The sequence below is a fragment of the Cetorhinus maximus genome, chromosome 36 (assembly GCF_964194155.1).
Source record: "Cetorhinus maximus chromosome 36, sCetMax3.hap1.1, whole genome shotgun sequence".
In the NCBI taxonomy this organism is placed as follows: domain Eukaryota; kingdom Metazoa; phylum Chordata; class Chondrichthyes; order Lamniformes; family Cetorhinidae; genus Cetorhinus; species Cetorhinus maximus.
This window is the reverse complement of record NC_135914.1, coordinates 3,702,658-3,725,654: the sequence shown is the minus strand read 5'-3', so window position 1 is coordinate 3,725,654 and position 22,997 is coordinate 3,702,658. Positions and strand designations below refer to the sequence as shown.

Here is a 22,997-nt window from a genome sequence, read left to right as displayed (position 1 = left end):
TGCCCCACAATCAATTCATACAAGGGGCAGGGAGATCAGACTGCTCCATAAGCCTGGTGTGGAACACAAATGTCAGAAGTCAGACCCATAAGCCTCACCCCTGCCCATCACACACTAAACGCTTCTCTCAAGAAGAACTTAAGTCGAAAACCCTCTCCATATCTCGAGTCCAGGTCACCTGAGAGACAGGAGGCCATTCAGCCCCTTGAGCCTGCTCCAGCGTCCAACCAGAGCATGGGTGATCTGCACCTTGGCTCCATTTACCCACCGTCACTCCGCATCCCCTCGCCCAAGAAAAGACTAACCATCAGTCTCCAGCCTGAAAGCTCCAATTAACCTTTTGGGGAGTAGGGGGTAGTGGGTGGGATGGAGAGAGGGAGTTGCCGATTTCTACTCCCTTTTTTTTTATCATAGTATCTTTACAGTGGAGATGGAGGCCATTCAGCCCATCGAGTCTGCACTGGCTCTCTGAAAGAGCGTTCTGCCTCGTCCACTTTCCCTGCCTTATCCCTGTAACCTTTCACATTCTCTCTCTTCAGGTAGCAATCCAATTCCCTTTTGAATACCTTGATCGAACCGGCTTCCACTACCCTTTCAGGAAGTTTGTTCCAGTGTCTGGGTGAAAACTCTTTTTCCTCACATCACATTTACTCCTTTTGCCAATTATTTTGAATCTGTGCCCTCTAGTTCTTGAGTGGGAACAGTTTCTCACTATTTACCCTGTCCACACCCCTCAGGATCTTGAATCCCTCTATCAAGTCTCCTCTCAGCCTCCTCTTCTCCAGGGAAAACAGCCCCAGCCTCTCCAATCTATCCTCATAGCTACAGTTCTTCATCCCGGGAATCGTTCTTGTGAATCTGCTCCGTACTCTCTCCAGTGCCTTCACATCCTTCCTCAGGTATGGCGCCCACCAGAACTGGACGCAGTGCTCCAGATGAGGCCTAACTAGCGTCTAAAACAAGTTCACATGTGTGAAGACGTCACCTCTGAACGGCCTTGGCTCTCATTTTAAAGGTCCTGCCCCCTCGTTCTGGACTCCCCACCCCCCCCAACCCACAAGAGGAAATAGTTTCTCTCTGGTGACCCGGTCGAATCCTTTAATCATCTTAAACCCCCTCGACGAGATCACCCCTGGATCAAAGGAACGCAAAGCAGGTTTTATCCGACCTGCGGTGGTAGTTTAACCCTTTCTGCTCCAGGATCGAGGGGGATGAACAAAAGAAGGAAAGCACAGAGAAAAGCCCCGATAAAATATTGGTTTTAAAAAAAAAAATGCAACAATTCCTGTGTACAATTCATCTCTGGATAAGAGTCCATCAAGAGTCCATAAAATGATGTGTGTTCTGGGGGTGGGGTAATATATGATAATCACACTTTGGCTTCAGAATACATAATAATGTACATGCAGATACAGGATAGAGGGGGGAGGGGGGAGGAAAATACATGAATACTTAGACAAACGATCAATGAAAGATCTTGCATAAACATTTAGGCCACAAGAAGGCCAAAGGCACATTACTTTTAAACACACGATTTGAATAATCTCGGCCGTCGGTGTGGGAGCCCCACTCAGCTCAGCGTTGTGCTTTTAATCAGTTGCGCGCGAGAGGAAGCAAAACGCTGGAAGGATCTTTCATTTCTGTCAGATCTGCGTCACTTGGCATCTCCCTTCGTTACGCTGAATTTACCCCCCCCCTCCTCCCAACCCCCACTTTCACCCGACCCAGGGGAGGGTAGAGGACAGGAGAGGATGTCGGCGTTCCCTGCAAGGGGTAGGCTGAACTGCTTCTCCCAGATTGGGGTTGCACCTACCCGGCGTCCAGTCCAGAAGCGTTTTGAGGTTTGTTTTTCAGAAACAGAATGTTTTTAAAAATACTAAACGGTTCACGTCCCCCTCCTCGTACCCGGCCTCCGTTCCCTGATATGTTATTCTTCTCGATCTTTCGTCAGCGGGAAAACTTCAGGACGCACGTACTGACCCAACCCGTCCTGCGTTTCCCCCCCAAATCCCTCGCCATCCCTCCGTCTGTGTACCACCTACAAGATGCACGGCGGGAACTCGCCAAGGCTCCTTAGACAGCACCTTCCAAACCCACGACCGCTACCACCCAGAAGGACAAGGGCAGCAGACACATGGGGAACACCACCACCTGCAAGTTCCCCTCTGAGCCACTCACCGTCCCGACTTGGAAATATATCGGCCGTTCCTTCACTGTCGCTGGTTCAAAATCCTGGAACTCCCTCCCTAACAGCACTGTGGGTGTACCTACAGCACAGGGACTGCAGCGGCTCAAGAAGGCAACTCACCAACACCTTCTCAAGGGGCAATTAGGGATGGGCAATAAATGCTGGGCCCAGCCGGTGACACCCACATCCTGGGAATTAATTTTTAAAATGACTGAATCTGGATATAGGCGTTGGCAATGAAATACAACTCACAGGAGGGCAAGGTGGGGGCCACTTGGGATATACAATAAGGACATGGATTAAAAAAAAAATCAGAGGGAAAAGGGGGAAATTCATTGGGCCGAGAGTTGTGACGATCTGGAATCCTAGAATGGTTACAGCGCAGGAGGAGGCCATTTGGCCCATCATGTCCCTGCTGGCTCCCTGCAAGAGCGACCAACCTAGTCCCACTCCCCCGCCTTTTCACTGTCTAATTCCACAGTAAAGCTCCTTTTACACAGTCCCCATCAAACACTCCCAGGACAGGTACAGCACGGGGTTAGATACAGAGTAAAGCTCCCTCTACACTGTCCCCATCAAACACTCCCAGGACAGGTACAGCACGGGGTTAGATACAGAGTAAAGCTCCCTCTACACTATCCCCATCAAACACTCCCACAACAGGTACAGCACGGGGTTAGATACAGAGTAAAGCTCCCTCTACACCGTCCCCATCAAACACTCCCAGGACAGGTACAGCACGGGGTTAGATACAGGGTAAAGCTCCCTCTACACTGTCCCCATCAAACACTCCCAGGACAGGTACAGCACGGGGTTAGACACAGAGTGAAGCTCCCTCTACACTGTCCCCATCAAACACTCCCAGGACAGGTACAGCACGGGGTTAGATACAGAGTAAAGCTCCCTCTACACCGTCCCCATCAAACACTCCCAGGACAGGTACAGCACGGGGTTAGATACAAGGTAAAGCTCCCTCTACACTGTCCCCATCAAACACTCCCAGGACAGGTACAGCACGGGGTTAGACACAGAGTGAAGCTCCCTCTACACTGTCCCCATCAAACACTCCCAGGACAGGTACAGCACGGGGGTTAGACACAGAGTGAAGCAGGTTAGGCGGAGTTCGCTTACTGTCTGCTCATTTCCCTGCTCGATTACATCACTGATCCTCACTGTGAGCGTTTCCCCACAGTGCAACTTTCTACCTACTCAACCTCAGTCTGGCATTCACGATCGACCAAAAGTCTTCGGGGGTGGACGCTGGGCTGGGGGAATGGAACCGGTACTTCTTCTTCAAGAAGGAAATGCATTAACCTTAGCACCATATATTCTGGGGGGGCAGAAGTGGTGGGGTAGATTCCTGCTAAGGAGTGGACTGCACTGCACTGTGCAATAAACTCCATGTCGCTAGGATGCCCTGAAGCGAGGACATAGCAGTTCCAAACAAGAACGCAAGGATCCCACCTTAGGCCTTTGGTTACCTGTGAATGAATTATCACCACTCTCGCTGGGGTTTTCAGGGTGTGTGACATGATCACACCAAGTTTTTTTTTAAACTGATAAAATAAAACTCAAAGTCATAGCCAAGCCTGGGCTGTGTCTGGACAGAGAATCCGGACAGGGTTTACAAAAACAAGGGGCAATGTTGCTGAAACGTACCAAATTATTAAGGGGTTTGACAGGGTCGATGATGAGAAGCAGTTTCCGCCCCCTGACCTGACTGGAGAGTTTCCAACACGGGGTTGGGGGGTGTGGAGTGGAGGGTCAGAGCCTCAGGCTAAGGGGTCGACCATTTTGGACTGGGATGAGGAGAAACTCCTTCCCTCGGAGGGCGGCGAATCTATGGAATTCTCTACCCCGGACAGCTGTGGCCGAGGAGATTCAAGTCGAGAGACGGGAGAGGTTTTTTGGATTCGAGGGGTAGGGTAGGTAGGTGGAGTTGAGGTAGATGGTCAGCCGTGAGCGTTTTGAACGGCGGGGCAGGTTTGAGGGGCTGAAGGGCCTCCTCCTGCGCTCCCAATTCCTAAGTAACCCCCTGGGCGAAGGACTGGCACAAGTCCATCGCTGACCACTGCCGTGGTAGCAACTCCGATCGAGAATTCACGTGCGCTCCAACACTGGAACCCCCCACCCGCCGTAGCAGCACATATATGACAGACGTCTCCGAAATACACAACCGTACGTCTCGGAGAATGTGAGGGAGAGGGCGAGACCAGAGTGGGCGAGGGATGGAGTCGGAGGGTGGGGAGAGAGTGGAGAAGGGAAGGTCGAGGCTGAATTTGCACCGGGCCTAAAAAGCTATTTGCAAGGGTGAGCTCCACGTAAAAAATGCTTCTTTTTTTTTTATAAACGCACAGTTTTATGAGGTGACAAATCGTACTCCGCAGACCCTGTATGCTACATGGTTAAGGCTTCCCTCTCATTCAGTACACCGTGTCAGCCTACTGGGAGGTGGCCAGTCCTCTGAGGCTGTACAAACGTTTCGGGAGGTGGACCGAAAGCATTCCAAACCCGTGGAGGACGGCAGCCGACTGACCCAAAGGCTGACTGCCTTCCCCTGCACTCCCAGGGTTTAGGCCACGTCTCTTGCTCAGGGCGTTCCGTCAGATCCACCCACCCCTCGCCCATCGTCACCAGCGGAGTGCCCTGATCCTGCTCCTTTCAACACCGACTGCAGCCTGCACCGCCACCCCCCCCAGCCACCCCAAAACTTCCTCCTCCTGACCGACAGTGGGATACATTCCCGCAGGGCCTTCCCTCCCTCGCACCCGCAACTGACCACCCCTCCTGCGCCAGCTTGCAGAGAAAGGGCCTATTCGGCTAGAGTAGGCATCGGAGCGGGGCTCAATCCTCACCCTACCCAATGCCCCAGACACAGCGCAAGCTTTATTAGAATGCTGATTGGGGGGGTGGGGGGGAGGGAGACGGGGGGAGCTACTGGCTGGTTTTTCACGACCCTCCCGCCCAACACCCCCCACCAACAACTTCTTGAACCCAGGGTGGGGGGAGGGTCCTGATCAGAAGCAGGGATTTGATCCTGCGATCTTCGCTCGGTGTGAAATAAGCAAGAAAGCCGTATCCACACCCCCCACTTCCCACCCATCCCTCACTCCACTACTGGAATGGCAAACAGCTTACTCCATTTTGACAGCACCCTGCATGGTACAGACCACCACCACCAGCATCATGGCACACGGTAGGCAAAACGGGTAACAGTGCCAGCCAGGTATGGGATACGGATTAATACCGATCAGGTCCGAGTCTCTGCGCCCCCCCACCCCACCCCGCTTTATCAGACAGGGCTCGCACCAATTCTGATGTTTGCCATTCACACCTCTTCTACCCCCATCTTTTGTTTCTTCACCCATTACTACCTCCTTTCACCTTCCACCGCGAACCCTTGAGTTCGTTGCTCTCTCCCACCCCCCGCTCGATCACAGACCTTCCCCGTTTGTTCCCCCCACCCCCATTTCGACGCCTCTGCATTTGCTCTCAAAACCTGCTCCGTCTCTTAACCTTACCCACCCAGCCCCGATGAAAGGTCACTGGCCCCAGACATCGTCCCCGCTCCTCTCTCTCTCTCTCTCTCTCTCTGTGGGCGCTGCCCGACCTGCTGGGTGTTTATATTCTCTCCTGTTTTTAATGGACTTAATGTTAATTCGCTCGCTTACCTTTGGGGGCCCAGCTCCAAAGGGGGTCCGGGCAGAAACCAGCGTCGTTTGCTACACCCACCCCCCCTGCCCCTCCCCCCTGCCGCCTCACACAGCTGAGGGAGCACGTGGAGGGGACACTTGAGATGGTCAGGCCCAGGCCCAGGCCCAGCCTGCTGGTGGTGGCTTGACAGCACCCACGCCAAGTGCAGCAGGGGGTCAAGGGTCGCCGGGCAATTCTGCCCTCCGGCGGGCAGTGGGCATGGGCCGCAGGGTAGGGTCCAGCACCCGGCGATGGGTCGGGCTCCGAATGGTCCTGGCCCAGCGCCAGCTCGCCCGGGGTCGAGGCTGCACCCTGACTGGGTGGCCGAGCTCTCTGCTGTCCGCCACCCCCCACCCCACCCCCACCGCTGACCAAGTCGCCTCACTACAGCCGAACAGTCCGACAGTGAAGGAGGAGGCACTGCCCTCAGAGAGACACAACCCGCATCTCCCCCTCAAGATGTGACCTGCAGCTAAACTTAGCAAAACGGGGAGGGCGGCTAAAATTATTCTCTGGCGGCCTGGGCCGCGTCACAGCTGAACCATAAAAGCAAAGAGGTGTGGGGAAGGGGAACGGAAGCCTCAGCTGCTTGCTACGGGTGGGGGGGAGGGGGAGAGAGGGTACAGCTTGCCCATCATCACTCACTCACTCACACTCTCCCTCCACCAACACCCGCTCCCCCACCCCAGCCCCAACCCAATCCCAAAACCTCAGCTTAGTTGTTCTGGCCCGACTCCCCCCTGGTCCTGGGGCTATTCAACTATGACAGACCTCGCCGCACGGCACCGTTCCTGCTGTCCTCTACGGTAAGGGAGATATTGGATGGCGGTCGGGACCCTTGTCCCCGGGGGCGTTCCCCCCTCCTTATCTCAGGGGCGCTGAGCTCAGCTGCAGCGCAGGACGCGGGTCCAAGCTGGGAACCCCCTCGCCTGCAAGGCTGGGAGTTTTAAGCGGGAAAGTTACCTTGATCCCGGCCCTCGGGCTCTCAGTCCCGTCCCCACTCACAAGCGGGGCTGCCTGGAGCTGCAGCGGGCAGGCAGGCAAACCTTGCGCCTTCCTTTGCTGCCTTGGCTCCTGAGGAGCGAGCCCAACTATACCTGCACCCGGGGGAATTGTCTGATTGAATTGTCTCACAGAGGTGAGAGAGAGCGCGAGAGAGAAGGGGAGCAGAAGAGAGAGAAAGAGAGCAGGAGAGGGAGAGAGAAAGGGAGCGGGAGAGAGGGAGAGAGAAAGGGAGCGGGAGAGAGGGAGAGAGAAAGGGAGCGGGAGAGAGGGAGAGAGAAAGGGAGCGGGAGAGAGGGAGAGAGAGGGAGAGAGAAAGGGAGCGGGAGAGAGGGAGAAAGAGAGCGGGAGAGAGGGAGAAAGGGAGCGGGAGAGAGGGAGAAAGGGAGCGGGAGAGAGGGAGAAAGGGAGCGGGAGAGAGGGAGAAAGGGAGCGGGAGAGAGGGAGAAAGGGAGCGGGAGAGAGGGAGAAAGGGAGCGGGAGAAAGGGAGCGGGAGAGAGGGAGAAAGGGAGCGGGAGAGAGGGAGAAAGGGAGCGGGAGAGAGGGAGAAAGGGAGTGGGAGAGAGGGAGAAAGGGAGCGGGAGAGAGGGAGAAAGGGAGCGGGAGAGAGGGAGAAAGGGAGCGGGAGAGAGGGAGAAAGGGAGCAGGAGAGAGGGAGAAAGGGAGCGGGAGAGGGAGAAAGGGAGCGGGAGAGGGAGAAAGGGAGTGAGAAAGAAAGAGAGAATGTGAACAAGAACGAGGGAGACAGAACACAAGAGGAGAACACGAGAGAAAGGGAGAGAAAGAATGAAAGATAGAGAGAGGGGGAAAAAAAGAAAAAAAGGGAAGAGAGAGAGGGAGGAAGAGAAATGGATACAATAAGGTAAAACATCACAGCCAACGCCACTGTCAATGGTACAAAGTTCAAGGGGGAAGCTCCCGGGTGTTTGGCCTTCAGGATAGTGCGATCCAGGTTGATAAGTGCGACAGGAATCCGGGTGAACAACTGATTTGTGATGCCAAGGATGTGAAGACAACCCTCGAGTTGCTGTCAAAGTGCCGGGAAGATGATCACAAGATCCAGCGATTGTCCTGGTCACCCTCGGAGGAAAGCTCTTTCAGGAGAAAGAAAAAGTAGCAGCGTTTCAGTCTGGTAGAATCCACGCCGTGACCCGATTGTAGCTCCTCTGGTGGCTGGTTGTCTCGTTCCAGGGTCAGTCGACCCCCCTCTCCTCTTCGAGCCTACAGTCTCCTCTCCACAGGCTGCTGCAGGCACACTTCACTGCCAGCCGATATGATCGGCAGATGGTTGTCCATGTGGTAGCTGATCAGGTGGCTCACACTCTCAAACCTGTGGTCCTTTGTCCTCACCTGGAATGGGTGAAGTGTGGGGACAGAGGGAACAATAAGCAAGAGGAGAGAGAGGAGTTATGAACACTTTGATGATAAACACTGTTAGTTCAATCGTGCAATTCTGCATCTTGTATACTTAGGTTATTAGGCACATCAAAACATTCAAGGCTATGGGCCAAGTGCTGGTAAATGGGATTAGGTAGGTAGGTCAGGTGTTTCTCACGTGTCGGTGCAGACTCGATGGGCCTCTTCTGCACTGTGATTAGTATGCCTGAAGCTGAGTAAATCTCCCTCTACACTGTCCCCATCAAACACTCCCAGGGCAGGTACAGCACGGGGTTAGATACAGAGTAAAGCTCCCTCTACACTGTCCCCATCAAACACTCCCAGGACAGGGACAGCACAGGGTTAGATACAGAGTAAAGCTCCCTCTACACCGTCCCCATCAAACACTCCCAGGACAGGTACAGCACGGGGTTAGATACAGAGTAAAGCTCCCTCTACACCGTCCCCATCAAACACTCCCAGGACAGGTACAGCACGGGGTTAGATACAGAGTAAAGCTCCCTCTACACGGTCCCCATCAAACACTCCCAGGACAGGTACAGCGCGGGGTTAGATACAGAGTAAAGCTCCCTCTACACCGTCCCCATCAAACACTCCCAGGACAGGTACAGTACGGGGTTAGATACAGAGTAAAGCTCCCTCTACACCGTCCCCATCAAACACTCCCAGGACAGGTACAGTACGGGGTTAGATACAGAGTAAAGCTCCCTCTACACCGTCCCCATCAAACACTCCCAGGACAGGTACAGTATGGGGTTAGATACAGAGTAAAGCTCCCTCTACACTGTCCCCATCAAACACTCCCAGGACAGGTACAGCACGGGGTTAGATACAGAGTAAAGCTCCCTCTACACTGTCCCCATCAAACACTCCCAGGACAGGTACAGCACAGGGTTAGATACAGAGTAAAGCTCCCTCTACACCGTCCCCATCAAACAGTCCCAGGACAGGTACAGCACGGGGTTAGATACAGAGTAAAGCTCCCTCTACACCGTCCCCATCAAACACTCCCAGGACAGGTACAGTACGGGGTTAGATACAGAGTAAAGCTCCCTCTACACCGTCCCCATCAAACACTCCCAGGACAGGTACAGTGCGGGGTTAGATACAGAGTAAAGCTCCCTCTACACCGTCCCCATCAAACACTCCCAGGACAGGTACAGTATGGGGTTAGATACAGAGTAAAGCTCCCTCTACATCACCCTAACACGAGGCCATCGATCATTTATGATCTCATGTAATTGCAGAACAGTTTCAGGAGGTTGGATGGCCTCCTCCAGTTCCTATGTTCCCGTGCTCTGGCCTGGCTCTCCTTCCAGGGTCAGATGGCCGGCTCTTCATCGTGGCAAGCCCAGGATCGACATCCCCTCCAACTGGGAAATTTATGGGGACATAATTTCAAACCCACAGACACGTTTTGACCTCAGGATTGGAGCTATAAATTTCAAAAAGATGAGCTGCAGTCAGCCATACAGGGCTGGGCAGCAAGGGGTTAATCCAGACATTTAGTGAAAACACAGTGACTCATTAGAAGGGCTTGGACATTGACTAATACGATCCAGAAGTCTGATTACCCAACACAATGGCACAAAGGACACATCATCAATACGATACACTCAAGGGATTATTCAACCACCACAGACAATAGTATTGGAATAAGGTCACTCAAACCCTCATTAACTTTGGAGCCAGGTGCTGTTACCATGCCACCTCAAACAGCAGGGGGATTGCTCATATAACGAGAGCTGATAATATTCGTCTGGATACACCTTCCATGAGGTGTCAGCTGTGGCTCAGTTCATAGCACCCTCGCCTTTGAACCAGAAGGTTGTGGGTTCATGTCCCACTCCCGGAAACCAAGAACTGTGAATGTACTCGAAAGAGTTACTGTCTGTGACTGTTGATAACTCGAAAGAGTTACACCTTCCATGGAAAAGCCTGTAGTGTTTCAATCAGCAGGAGCTGATGACACTTGTGTGGACTTTGCGTGGAATCAACTAAAAGGGCATTATTATAAAATATTATTATAAAAGCAGATCTGAGTATCTGGGTTGCAATTGGAAGAAGGGTTGAGTTTGGTCACCTTGGCTCAGGCCTACAGTCAACAGTGGACAGACCAGCCGTGTTGGGGATTGTAAGTTTCGGGCAAATTGTCGTGATATTGGTCTGAGGGTTTCGTGAAGGTCTGGGGCGAAAACATGGGTGTTTTTTTTGCCGGTACCTTGTAACCCGTTTCAGCCATAGCTTGGTGATATTGGTCTGAGGGTTTTCTCTCTTAAGGTTCCAGGACAGGACGTGGTGTTCTTGCCTGCATCTTTGTAAGTTTTAACCGAGTGGTGGTCGAACTCGTGTCGGGTGCTGGGGATGGGTCGTTTTACATTTTGGGATTCTGTACTACGGGGGGGTTGTGGGTGATTCAGTAAAGCAATCGTGAATTATCAGAAGAAACCCGTCTCGCTGTTGAAGCCGTACGCTTGTGAATCCGGTGTCACGAACTTGACCGTGGGGAGGGTCTCTGAGGAGAAAAGGGGAACCCCCCTACGGGTAACGGGGTGCCAGTACGAAGATGCAGCCGGGAGTCGGCGGTTAGAGGAGCAGTGAGGCGGGCGGGAGACCCAGACGCGCGCGCGTCGCTGCACTGTCGGTAAAAGGCACTTACCACTCCCTCTGGGTCGACCAGTAAGAGGTGCTTGGGCTGGCCGTTCTGCAGCCCGGTCAGCACGTACTGGCCGGGGGTCGTCGTGCTCTCCCGCACCAGGAAGTCCCCGTTGGAGAGCAGGAGCTTCTCCGCTTCCTTGCGATTCATCTTGCCGTGGTACCAGATCTCCTGCCGCAGCTTCTCCTCCATGGAGGCGGTGATGTGGCTGGGGGGGCTGCTGGTGGGGGGCGCGGGATGTGGGGCCCTCAGGGCGTCTTCGAACGGTTCTGGAGCCGAAACAAAAGGCGAGAAACTCACCGGGCAGCTAGGGCGGGGCACAAGAGTCTGGATAAAACGACGTGAGAAACAGGAGCGGGGTGGGCAGCCACTCGAGCTGACTCCCCCACTCAATACAATCATGGCCCATCTTCTCCACTCCGCTTCTCAACCCCACTTTCCCGCCCTATCCCTTAAGTGCCCTAGAATCAATCTACCCTCTGGGGTAGACAACTCCAAAGATTCACCGCCCTCCGAGTGAAGGCATTTCTCCTCACCTCAGCCCAAAATGGCCGACCCCCACCCCCCCCGCCCCCCCCCACCCCTCCCATTATCCCGAGAGCGTGTCCTTGGCTCTCTAACTGGGGTGGGCGCGGGGTTGCAGACGGGGTGGAAGCGGCCTCTCAGCACGACCCCGTCAAACCCTCTCAGAGGACAGGCCCAGTCTTACTCGGTCTCTCTTCACAGGGTAGGCCTCTCGCCCCAACAACCAGAGCCGTGAGGTGGTACAGTTTTAAAGGGGGTGCGGGAACAGAGAGACTGAGGGGTGTTTGTGCACAATTCCTTTTTGAAGACAGGACAGGTTAGGAAAGCAGTTTTGGGATCCTGGGCTTTAGGAAGAGAGGCAGAGTATACAAGAATCAGCAAGTTATGATTAAAACTATGGAGTACGTTACTTCACCGCCTGCCGGAGCACTTTAGGGAGGAGGTCAAGGGCCTTGGAGAGGGTGCGGAGGGAGATTTACCCGGAATGGGATCAGGGATGAGGGGCTTCAGTTCAGGTGGAGAGGGCTGGAGGAGCTGGGATTGTTCTCCTCAGAGCGGAGAAGGTTAAGGGGGAGATTGAATCGAGGCGTTCAGAATCAGGAAGGGGGTTTGGACAGAGTAAATAAGGAGAAACTGTTTCCACTGGGCAGGAGGGTCAGTAACCAGAGGGGGACACAGATTGGAGATGATTTCTCCAAGGGGGAAAACATTGGAGTGATCATGGGGAAAGAGCAGTGGGCGTAGGACTAACTGGATTGAACTTCAAAAGAGATGGCACAGACTCGATGGGTCAAATGGCCTCTTCCTTCTGTGCGGAGCTATTCTATGTCTATAAATCAAAACAAGGATGGAGATCCTTTTCAGGGTGATAGCTCTCCAGGTGCATCACCAGGTCAGATACTCAACCATGCATTGCACTCAACTCGCATTGATGCAGCGCCTTTTAACGCAGGGGTTAGTGGGTCATCTGGCTAAATAAAGATGGGATTTGAGAAGGCTTGTAAAGGGGAGTCACCTCAGGATTTGGATAGGGCAACAGGGGGCGGGCGCGAGACAGGGGGAATGCGAAAGGGGTGCAGAAAATGAAGTTAAGAAACTGAAGCCTCTCCCAGCAGTGAGGTGTGTGAAGTAGAGGACCAAAGGGTGCAGGAGTTAACAAGGCCAGAGAAACTTGCTCTGAGGGAATTGGATGGCGAGGCAGACAGCATGTGTGCTGTCAGCGACACTTTTATGGCAGAAGAAATATTTTGGTCGCGTAAAACCTTTGTTGGGCTGTTTTTTCCCCACAGTTCTTGTGGATATCTGAAACTTTCAGCCTCCCACCTCCCCATGACCAAAATTCAGGTGACAGCGTGGCCTCAAATTATCTTCAGGGACAGTCCGGGTGGTCAAGCTTATAAAGGCACAGAATACCCAGCACGGGAAGCAGGCCACTCGACCCCTCTGCTCCGTGCTGGTGTTTCTGCTCCACACCAGCCTCCTCCCAGCCCCCTCTTCATCTCCCCCGCCCCCCACCACCATCCATCGTCAACATATCCTTCTATTCCCTTTCTCCCTCGTGTGTTTATCCAGCTTCCCCCCCCACCCCATCCCGTGATTCGCCTCGGCCGCTCCCTGTGGGAGCGAGTCCCACATTCTCCCCGCTCCCCGTGGGAGTGAGTCCCACATTCTCCCCGCTCCCCGTGGGAGCGAGTCCCACATTCTCCCCGCTCCCCGTGGGAGCGGGTCCCACATTCTCCCCACTCCCCGTGGGAGCGAGTCCCACGTTCTCCCCACTCCCCGTGGGAGCGAGTCCCACATTCTCCCCGCTCCCCGTGGGAGCGAGTCCCACATTCTCCCCGCTCCCCGTGGGAGCGAGTCCCACATTCTCCCCGCTCCCCGTGGGAGCGAGTCCCACATTCTCCCCGCTCCCCGTGGGAGCGAGTCCCACATTCTCCCCACTCCCCGTGGGAGTGAGTCCCACGTTCTCCCCACTCCCCGTGGGAGCGAGTCCCACATTCTCCCCACTCCCCGTGGGAGCGAGTCCCACATTCTCCCCGCTCCCCGTGGGAGCGAGTCCCACATTCTCCCCGCTCCCCGTGGGAGCGAGTCCCACATTCTCCCCGCTCCCCGTGGGAGCGAGTCCCGCATTCCCCCCGCTCCCCATGGGAGCGAGTCCCACATTCTCCCCGCTCCCTGGGTTTCTCCTGAATTCCCCATCGGACGTATCAATGACTGTCTTATACTGAATGGCAGCCCCCCCGCCCACCGCTGGTTCTGGTCTCTCCGTCGGCCCGATCGAACCCCCTTTTCACAACATGACCTGACTTAAATAGTTAAGCAGGTATGGTCAGTGCTGGAGAAGGTTCCTGATGATTCAGGTCTCCCCTCTCTCTCGCCGCAGACAAGGCACTCACTCATATCAAAGACGTCTCTCTGAACGCTGCCGTTGGTGTGGCCTGCCGGGGGAGGCTTCGACTTGTCCAGGTTCTGCACGTTCACGTAGGATGGGTCGTCAAACAGGTCGCACCGACTGCCGGCCTTGTTGCCGTGTAACCCGGGCTGAGCAAACCTCTGCTGGGCGGCACCTGGGCGGACGGGGTCAAGGGGAGGGGGAGGGAGGAGAAGGGAAAGGTTCAGGGGCACAGGGTCAGTGTCTGAATCGGAGGTTCCATTCGCTGTCATCCCCCCCGACCCCCAAACACCGCGCCCACCAACCCCCCCCCGCCAAAACCCACCCCCTATTGCCCCAAACACCCCCACCCCCGCCCCAAACCACCCAATCAGACATCCTACTGGCAAGGGTCAAGTCTGGGAGTGCGGCCACACACTGGGCTATGGGGTACATTGAAACACTAAAACCCTCAAAGAAGTTTTGGCTAGTCAAGTTCCACTATGTCCACGGCTCTATTTAAATATAGGGGCTATTTCTAAATTCAACTCAGAAAACCCAAGTAAATAGGTTGGAATCACTGCCCCCACTCCCCGACCAATTATTTTTTGCACAGCTAGCAATGTCTCTGCTTTTTGTTTTATTCATTCACGGGATGTGGGTGTCGCTGGCTAGTCCAGCATTTGTTGCCCATCCCTAATTGCCCCCTTGAGAAGGTGGCAGTGAGCCACCTCCCTGAACCGCTGCAGGGAGGTACACCCACCGTGCTGTTAGGGAGGGAGCTCCAGGATTTGGACCCAGCGACAGTGAAGGAACGGCCGATATATTTCCAAGTCAGGACGGTGAGGGGCTCGGAGAGGAACTGGACCTGGAAAAATTTATTAATTTTGCTTCCAATTTCCACCCCTCCATCATTTTCACATGGTCCATCTCTGACACTTCCCTTCCCTTCCTTGACCTCTCTGTCTCAATTTCTGGTGATAGACTGTCCGCCAATATCCATTACAAGCCTACCGACTCCCACAGCTACCTTGACTACAGCTCCTCACACCCCGCTTCCTGTAAGGACTCCATCCCATTCTCTAAGTTCCTTCGCCTCCGTCGCATCTGTTCTGATGATGCCACTTTCAAAAACAGTTCCTCTGACATATCCTCCTTCTTCCTTAACCGAGGTTTTCCACCCACGGTGGTTGACAGGGCCCTCAACCGTGTGCGGCCCATCTCCCGCGCATCCGCCCTCACGCCTTCTCCTCCCTCCCAGAAACATGATAGGGTCCCCCTTGTCCTCACTTATCACCCCACCAGCCTCCGCATTCAAAGGATCATCCTCCGCCATTTCCGCCAACTCCAGCATGATGCCACCACCAAACACATCTTGCCTTCACCCGCCCCCGCCCCCACCCCCCCCCAGCGGCATTCCGTAGGGATCGTTCCCTCTGGGACACCCTGGTCCACTCCTCCATCACCCCTTACACCTCAACCCCCTCCCACGGCACCTTCCCATGCAACCGCAGAAGGTGCAACACCTGCCCCTTTACTTCCCATCTCCTCACCATCCAAGGGCCCAAACACTCCTTTCAAGTGAAGCAGCATTTCACTTGCACTTCCCTCAATTTAGTCTACTGCATTCGTTGCTCCCAATGCGGTTTCCGCTACATTAGAGAGGCCAAACGCAGACTGGGTGACTGCTTTGCAGAACACCTTCGGTCTGTCCGCAAGCATTACCCAGACCTCCCTGTCGCTTGCCATTTCAACACTCCACCCTGCTCTCATGCCCACATGTCCGTCCTTGGCCTGCTGCATTGTTCCAGTGAAGCTCAACGCAAACTGGAGGAACAGCACCTCATCTTCCGACTAGGCACTTTACAGCCTTCCAGACTGAATATTGAGTTCAACAATTTTAGATCATGAACTCTCTCCTCCATTCCCACCCCCTTTCCGATCCCCCCCACTTTTTTTCCCAATAATTTATATAGATTTTTTTCCCACCTACTTTCTTATTTTTAAATGTATTTCCATCCATTGTTTTATCTCTACCTTTTAGCCCATTTCGATTCCTTCCCTTCACCCCACCCCCACTAGGGCTATCTGTACCTTGCTCGTCCTGCTTTCTACCCTTAATGAGCACATTCCTTAGATAATATCACCACCTTCAACACCTCTTTGTCCTTTTGTCTGTGACATCTTTTGGTTATCTCCACCTATCACTGGCCCTCTATCCAGCTCTACCTGTCCCACCCCACCCCCCCCTTAAACCAGCTTATATTTCACCTCTCTTCTGTTTTTACTTAGTTCTGTTGAAGGATCATGAGGACTCGAAACGTTAACTGTATTCCTCTCCGCAGATGCTGCCAGACCTGCTGAGTTTTTCCAGGTATTTTTGTTTATGTTTTGGATTTCCAGCATCCGTAGTTTTTTGCTTTTAACTTCCGGGCGGTGGTGTTCCCCCTGTGTCTGCTGCCCTTGTCCTTCCGCATGGTGGTGGTGGTGGTGCGTGGGTTTGGAAGGCGCTGTCGAAGGAGCCTTGCTTCCGCCCCCCCACCACCACCCTATTTCTCTGCCTCTGCATGCGTTTGAAATCTGTCACATCGCTAACCTTTCCCAGCTCTGTTGACAGGTCGGAGACTCTTGTTTCTCTCCTCCGCAGAAGCTGCCTGACCTGCTGAGAGTTTCTGGCACTCTCTGGCCACGTTCCACGTGTCCAGTGTCCGCAACGTTTTGACCTCAGGCCCACTGGCCCAAGGGACGGAGCGTACTTTCACAATGTCGGCTGGCGACTGACCGACTATCGTAACGGCATTTGGTTAAAGGGAAAGGAATATTGCGTCAACCTTACCCCCACAGTCTCGCCAGCGCCAGCACATGCTGCTACACCTGGGTTTGAACAGGGCTCAGGACAAGCTTTGCCTGAACTGCCCGAGGGAACGGACAAGTTAGCCGTTGTTGTGAAGGAGGCAGGGGGGTGGGGGAAGAGACCATTCGGCCCTTCATGCCTGATCTGCCATTTCAATAAGATCGTGGCTGCCCTTCCACCTCAACCTCACTTCCCCACACTATCCCCATGTCCCTCAATTCCCTTCGTGCCCAGTAATCTATCCATCTCAGGTCTTGTCTTGAATCTCAACGACAGAGCACCCTCAGCTCTCTGGGTGTGGAGAATTCCAAAGATTCACCGCCCTTCCGAGGGGAGAAATACCTCCTCAAGCAAAAACAGAAAACGCTGGAAAAACTCAGACCTAACAGCATCTGTGGGGAGAAGGACAGAGTTAACGTTTCGAGTCCGTTTGTCAACTCTTCAGGGCTGAAGAGGCGACCTCATCTCCTCCTCATCCCAGCCCAAAATGGCCGACTCCTTATCCTGAGCCTGTGACCACCCCCCCCCTCGTGCTCTATAAGACCATAAGCCATAGGAGCAGAAATTAGGCCATTCGGCCCATCGAGTCTGCTCCACCATTCAATCATGCTGATAAGTTTCTCAACCCCATTCTCCCGCCTTCTCCCCGTAACCTTTGATCCCCTTACCAATCAAGAACCCATCTATCTCGATCTTAAATACACTCAATGACCTGGCCTCCACAGCCTTCTGTGGCAATGAATTCCATAGATTCACCACTCTCTGGCTAAAGAAGTTTCTCCTCATCTCTGTTCTAAAAGGTCTTCCCTTCACTGTGAGGCTGTGCCCTCGGGTCCTGGTCTCTCCTACTAATGGAAACATCTTTCCCACGTCCACTCTAACCAGGCCTTTCAGTATTCTGTAAGTTTCAATCAGAACCCCCCTCATCCTTCTAAACTCCATTGAGTATAGACCCAGAGTCCTCAAACGTTCCTCATATGTTAAGCCTTTCATTAGCGTCGTGAGCAAGCCTGCCCTAGACTCTCTAGCCGGCTTGGGGGCGGGGGCGGAGGAGGGGGAAGAACAGCCATTCACCATCGACCCTGTCACACCCTCTCAGAATTTTACACGTCTCCATGGGATCACCTCCCATTCTTCCAAACTGCAGGGCGGGGTGACGGTGTGTCCTAGGGTCAAAGTCTTCCATTAGTCGAACCTTGGTGTGTGTCCACACGCTTCATTTGGTTGGTCTCGCACGCGGGTCACAGTCAGGAGACGGCGGTTTTCAGGCCCCACTCCGGGGCCCGAAGCCATTGTGTTGGGCGGGGGGAGGGGGACGCTTCGGTGCCGCGCCGTGGAGGTGCAGCAGTGCCGGAACTGCTGCCCTACCCTGAAGAGAGCTTTAACCGAGAGGCCCTGCTCCGGCGGGTGCAGGCGGACGTTCCGGATCCCGCGGCACTGCTTGGAGGGGGGGAGTGGGGGAGGGGTGGGGGAGCGGGGGAGGGTTAGTTCTCCCGGCGGACACTCCTCCCGCCAATTGCTACCATCAACAGACGGACCAACGAGGCATTTAAACTCAGCGCTACTCCCGGGATGGTGTCCCGAGCAACTCAGAGGCCAAACGGGGCTGGAGCAGCAAACTCATTCCTGGGGAGCCCGCTCCGGACAACTGCGGCCAGAATTAAATGAAGCTGCGCCCTGGACCAAGCTTTTAGCCTGGAGCGACACGCCATTTCTGAACGCCGCTCGGCGCACAGCAAGATCCCGCCAGAGGCAACTGGATGGATGGCCAATTGCCTGACACCTCCACACCCACCCCGCCACTCCAGCCCCGGACAGCACGCGGAGAGCTCCATATGCTTCTTCCATTAGGTTAAACATCCACCCAAACCTCCGTAGCGAGCAGACAGGGTGTGGTCGCATAGTGGACGAGGAACCCAGAGGCCTGATCTAACGCTCCAGAGGAATGAATTCAAATCCCACCCTGGCAGCTGGTGAGCGGTGGGAGGGGTACTGAAATTCCGTTAATTAAATAAACCCGCAACGAAATGCTGGTTTCTTTTAATAATCATCTTGAAATGACTGTCGTTTAAAACATTCACTAATGCCCCCTTTAGGGAAGGGAAATCTGTTGTCCTTACCCGGTCTGGCCTACATGTGACTCCAGACCCCACAGCCGCGTGGTTGACTCTGAACTGCCCCCTCTCTGAAATGGCCCTAGCGAGACGCTCAGATGTATCGAACTGTTCGTTACAGTGGGGGAGGGGGAAGAAAGCAGCATAGGTGCACCAACCCCACACGGGACTGCACAGCGGTTCAAGGCGGCAGCTCATCGCCGCCTCCTCATGGTGGAAATTAGGGATGGGCAACAAAGAGCGGGCTTTCCAGCGACGTCCACAACGCAAGGACGGACGTTTAATTTTTTTTTTAAAAAACTCCGCCAACGCGAGCGTGTGGGTCTCCCGGGAGGGGCCCTGTGGAGGCTGCAGTTATGCAAACTCTCCCGGAAGGGGTGGGGAGGCGGCGGCAGTGGCATAGAGGTACCGTCACTGGGCTGGTGTTCCAGAGACCCAGGGTAATGCTCTGGGGACCTGGGTTCGAATCCCACCACAGGCGGCTGGTGAAATTTGAATTCAGTAACCATAAAAGTCTGACGATGACTGCGCAGCCATTGCCCAATGGTGGTTAAAAACCCATCTGGTTCACTAACGTCCCTCTAGGGAAGGGAAATCTGCCGTCCTTACCCGGTCTGGCCCTACACGTGACTCCAGACCCACTAACGTCCCTTTAGGGGGAGGGAAATCTGCCATCCTTACCCGGTCTGGCCTAAACATGACTCCAGACCCACTAATGCCCCCTTTAAGGGAAGGGAAATCTGCCGTCCTTACCCGGTCTGGCCCTACACGTGACTCCAGACCCACTAACGTCCCTTTAGGGGGAGGGAAATCTGCCATCCTTACCCGGTCTGGCCTAAACATGACTCCAGACCCACTAATGCCCCCTTTAAGGGAAGGGAAATCTGCCGTCCTTACCCGGTCTGGCCCTACACGTGACTCCAGACCCACAGCAAGGCGGGTTTGACTCTTGACCGCCCTCCAAGTAAGGGCAATAAATGCTGGCCTAGCCAGCGACACCCATACACCCCGTGAACAAACGAACGTTAAAAATAAAACCCACGCGCCGGTTTAGCGCACCGTACCTTGCAACACAGGCAGCTGCTTCGGAGAGTCGGACGAGGACCGCATGTCATACAGGTTCCCTGACGTTTGACCTATGGGCTGCACAACAGAGAGGGCGAAGGAACATTTAAAAAACAAAAAACCAAAGGCCTAACAAAGGCGTGCATTTCTCTAGCCTCTTTCCCCACCTCAGTACACCCAAAAGCGCCTCATGTCCGACGAAGCGCTTCGGATCGTAGGAAACGCGGCAGCCATTTTGTGCACAGCAAGATCCCACTAATAACAACAATGGCAAACCGATCTGGCGTTGCTTCTTCTTTTTTTTAGTGGTGTCTTAAATATGGGCCCCAGGACACCAGAGAGAACTCCCCACCCCCACCTGCTCTTCTTCCAACAGCGGCCGTGGGATCATTTATACCCAACTTTCGAAGGCGGGGAAGTTTGGCGTGTGAAAGACGGCCATCCCCGACAGTGCAGCACTTGGGAGCATAAGCCAGGGTTAGCCGCTCCCAGCACCTTTGCTTCCAGGTTGCAAATGGGCTGCGCCGGTCTGGGAAGCGCTGGTCCAATGCAGCTCCTGGTGCACTGTCGACTGTTGGCCTGGGCTGTGTTCAGTCAGCCCGAGGGTTAAAAAAAATGCATTTCTACCTGCGCCTTGTGCTGCTGCCCCTTCTACCTGGTAGAGTGTTACAAGCCTATAACACCCAAAGGCCATAATGCACTTCCAGACATTTTTTTATATGTATTGCTAAGTCAAGTTACACCTTTTTATGGAGCTTTCCTATAGCAGATCCATCCTTGGAGTTCCTGTCTTCGGAATGGCTGCAAAACACTTCCCCACCACATGAGCTCATCTTTAAGCAACAAAAATCTAACTGAACAGCGGCTATGTTTCTCCACCAAAACGCCGGAGCGCAAAGACAGACGTGAAGTATTAAGTCAGTCCCCCGGAGGCAGAAGCAGCAATGTTTACATCAAGTGGAAAGTAACTCCAGCTGCTGCCAAGTACAGGCAGAGTGAGTTGCAGAAAAATAGTTGCAAACTCACCATCCCTGACTTGGAAACATAATCGGCTGTTCCTTCACCGTCGCTGGGTCCAAATCCTGGAGCCCCCTCCCTGACAGCACGGTGGGTGTACCTACACCACAGGGACTGCAGCGGCTCAAGAAGGCAGCTCACCACCCACCTTCTCAAGGGGGCAATTAGGGATGGGCAATAAATGCTGGGCCCAGCCCAGAGACACCCACATCCCGCGAATGAATTAAAAAAAAAACGTACACTTTCAGCTGGTATTGCCGGCCGTCCGCTTAGACTCAAGTGGCTGATGCATTCAGCATGTTGTGGGATGGCCAGTGGGAGGGCTTCAGAGACAAGGAGGTGGGGGGGTGGGAGCTGTGTGGAAAGATTCACAAATATGGTTCCGGGGATGAGGAAGTTCAGTTCCGTGGACGGATTGGGGAATCGGGGGCTGTTTTCCTTGGAGAAGAGCAGTCCCATGTCCAATTGCAGCACAATATCCAGGCTTGGGCTGACAAGTGGCAAGTAACATTCGCGCCACACGAGCGCCGGGCAATGACCATCTCCAACAAGAGAGAATCCATTCAACACCCCTTGACATTCAATGGCATTCCCATCACTGAATCCCCCACTATCAACATCCTGGTTGGGGGTGGGGGGGTTAGCATTGAGCAGAGACTAATTCAACAGCACTTTCAAACCACACGATGGGCCAAATGAACATAAAAGCAAAATACTGCGGGTGCCGGAAATCTGAAACAAAACCAGAAAATGCTGGGAAAACTCAGCAGGTCTGAGAGCATCTGTGGAGAGGAAGGTAGAGTTAACGTTTCGAGTGTCCCTGTGACCCTCCTTCGGAGCTGCTCTGAAGAAGAGTCATAGGGACTCGAAATGTTAACTCTGTCGTTCTCTCCGCAGATGCGATTAGACGTGGTGGGCCAAATGGTCAGCTTCTGTCCAGTTCGATTCTAATGGCGTCAGTCCCTAATGTTGCCTTTCCCCCATTGCGAACCCCTGTCTCGGACTGTCGCCTCCAATTTAATGTTGTGGGTTTCGCTTTCCAACACCACATTTGGTACCGGCGTTAGCAAAGCCTTGGCCATATTTCTTTCTCTCAGGGGTTTGTCAGTCTCCCCCACCCCCCCCACCACAGAGAGCGCGGTGGAGGCTGGGTCATTGAATGTATTTTTAAGCCAGAGGACAACATGGGAGACGAGGTGTGCTATAGGGTGGGGGGTGCTGCGGGCAAGCAAGGAAAGCGACGTTGAGGCCACCAGCCAATCAGATCTCATCAAATGGCAGAGCAGGCTCGAGGCCTACTCCTGCTCCGAATTCAGTCATGGCGTGGGACCTTCCCCAATCAGCACTGGTCAGTCGGAACAGGAGGAATTCAGTACTATCACGGCTTGCCTTCCGCCTCAACTTCACTATCCTGCCCTTTCCCTTGTGGGGCAGGGGGGTGGTCCTTAAATCTATTCATCTCCTTCCTAAATCTGCTCAACGACAGAGCGTCGCCAGCTCTCTGGGGCAGAGAGTTGCGAAGGAGAGGAGAAATTTCTCCTCATCTCAGTCCAAAATGGCCGACCCCTTATCCTGAGTCTGTGACCGCCCCCCACCACCACCCCCAACCGCCGAGTGTCCTCGACTCTCCAGGCGGGGTGGGGGGTGAGCGAGGGAGGGAGGGGGTGGGTGGGGAACAGCCTTTCAGCGTCGACCCTGTGAAACCCCTCTCAGAGTCGTTACACGTTTCCCTCATTCCTCCCGGCTCCAGGGACGAAGAGGCCCGGCCTACTTCACCCCTTGCCTCTCCCCCCAGCCAGTGCCTCCAGGGCGTGTGGAGCTGTCCGGGGAGCTTCGGAACGGTCTGAGACACGGACAATTAGCTCCGGAAGCCGTTTTAGCGCGGGGGAGACTGTCGAGGGGCACTGACCAGAGTGGCTCCGTGGTGATTGGGATGCTGAGACGAGGGGGCTTGACTCCTGGGGGCTCCCACTCCCTCGCGGTGCCTCAAGTCCACCAGGCCACCGAGCGGCGGCTCTTTCCCTGGGAAGTCGTTGTAGTACTGGTGATCCACCGAATCCTCCTCCTCCTCGTCCCACGCCGAGCCGTCGAAACCCGCCATCCTGCAGAGGGG

At 54.4% G+C, this 22,997-nt stretch overlaps 2 protein-coding genes and 1 long non-coding RNA gene across 11 annotated transcripts in view; 1 reads left to right on the top strand and 2 right to left on the bottom strand.

Moving 5' to 3' along the window:
- Positions 1-22,997, top strand: part of LOC144672241 (uncharacterized) — a 253,793-nt gene that overhangs the window by 34,223 nt on the left and 196,573 nt on the right. The gene's annotated exons all lie outside the window — the stretch shown is intronic.
- The window catches only part of LOC144672235 (AN1-type zinc finger protein 6-like), a 151,995-nt gene that overhangs the window by 16,623 nt on the left and 112,375 nt on the right, over positions 1-22,997 (bottom strand). The window lies entirely within an intron of this gene.
- shc1 (SHC (Src homology 2 domain containing) transforming protein 1) overlaps positions 7,495-22,997 on the bottom strand; it is a 144,235-nt gene continuing 128,732 nt past the window's right edge. For all 9 annotated transcript variants that reach the window (XM_078534042.1, XM_078534045.1, XM_078534041.1 and 6 more), the window contains 5 exons: positions 22,794-22,986; positions 19,867-19,945; positions 13,860-14,030; positions 10,942-11,207; positions 7,495-8,234 (listed from right to left, as the gene is read on the bottom strand). In XM_078534042.1, coding sequence (XP_078390168.1) covers positions 8,106-8,234; positions 10,942-11,207; positions 13,860-14,030; positions 19,867-19,945; positions 22,794-22,986 — 838 coding nt within the window. In that variant the 3' untranslated portion in view covers positions 7,495-8,105. The remainder of the gene's footprint in view (positions 8,235-10,941; positions 11,208-13,859; positions 14,031-19,866; positions 19,946-22,793; positions 22,987-22,997) is intronic.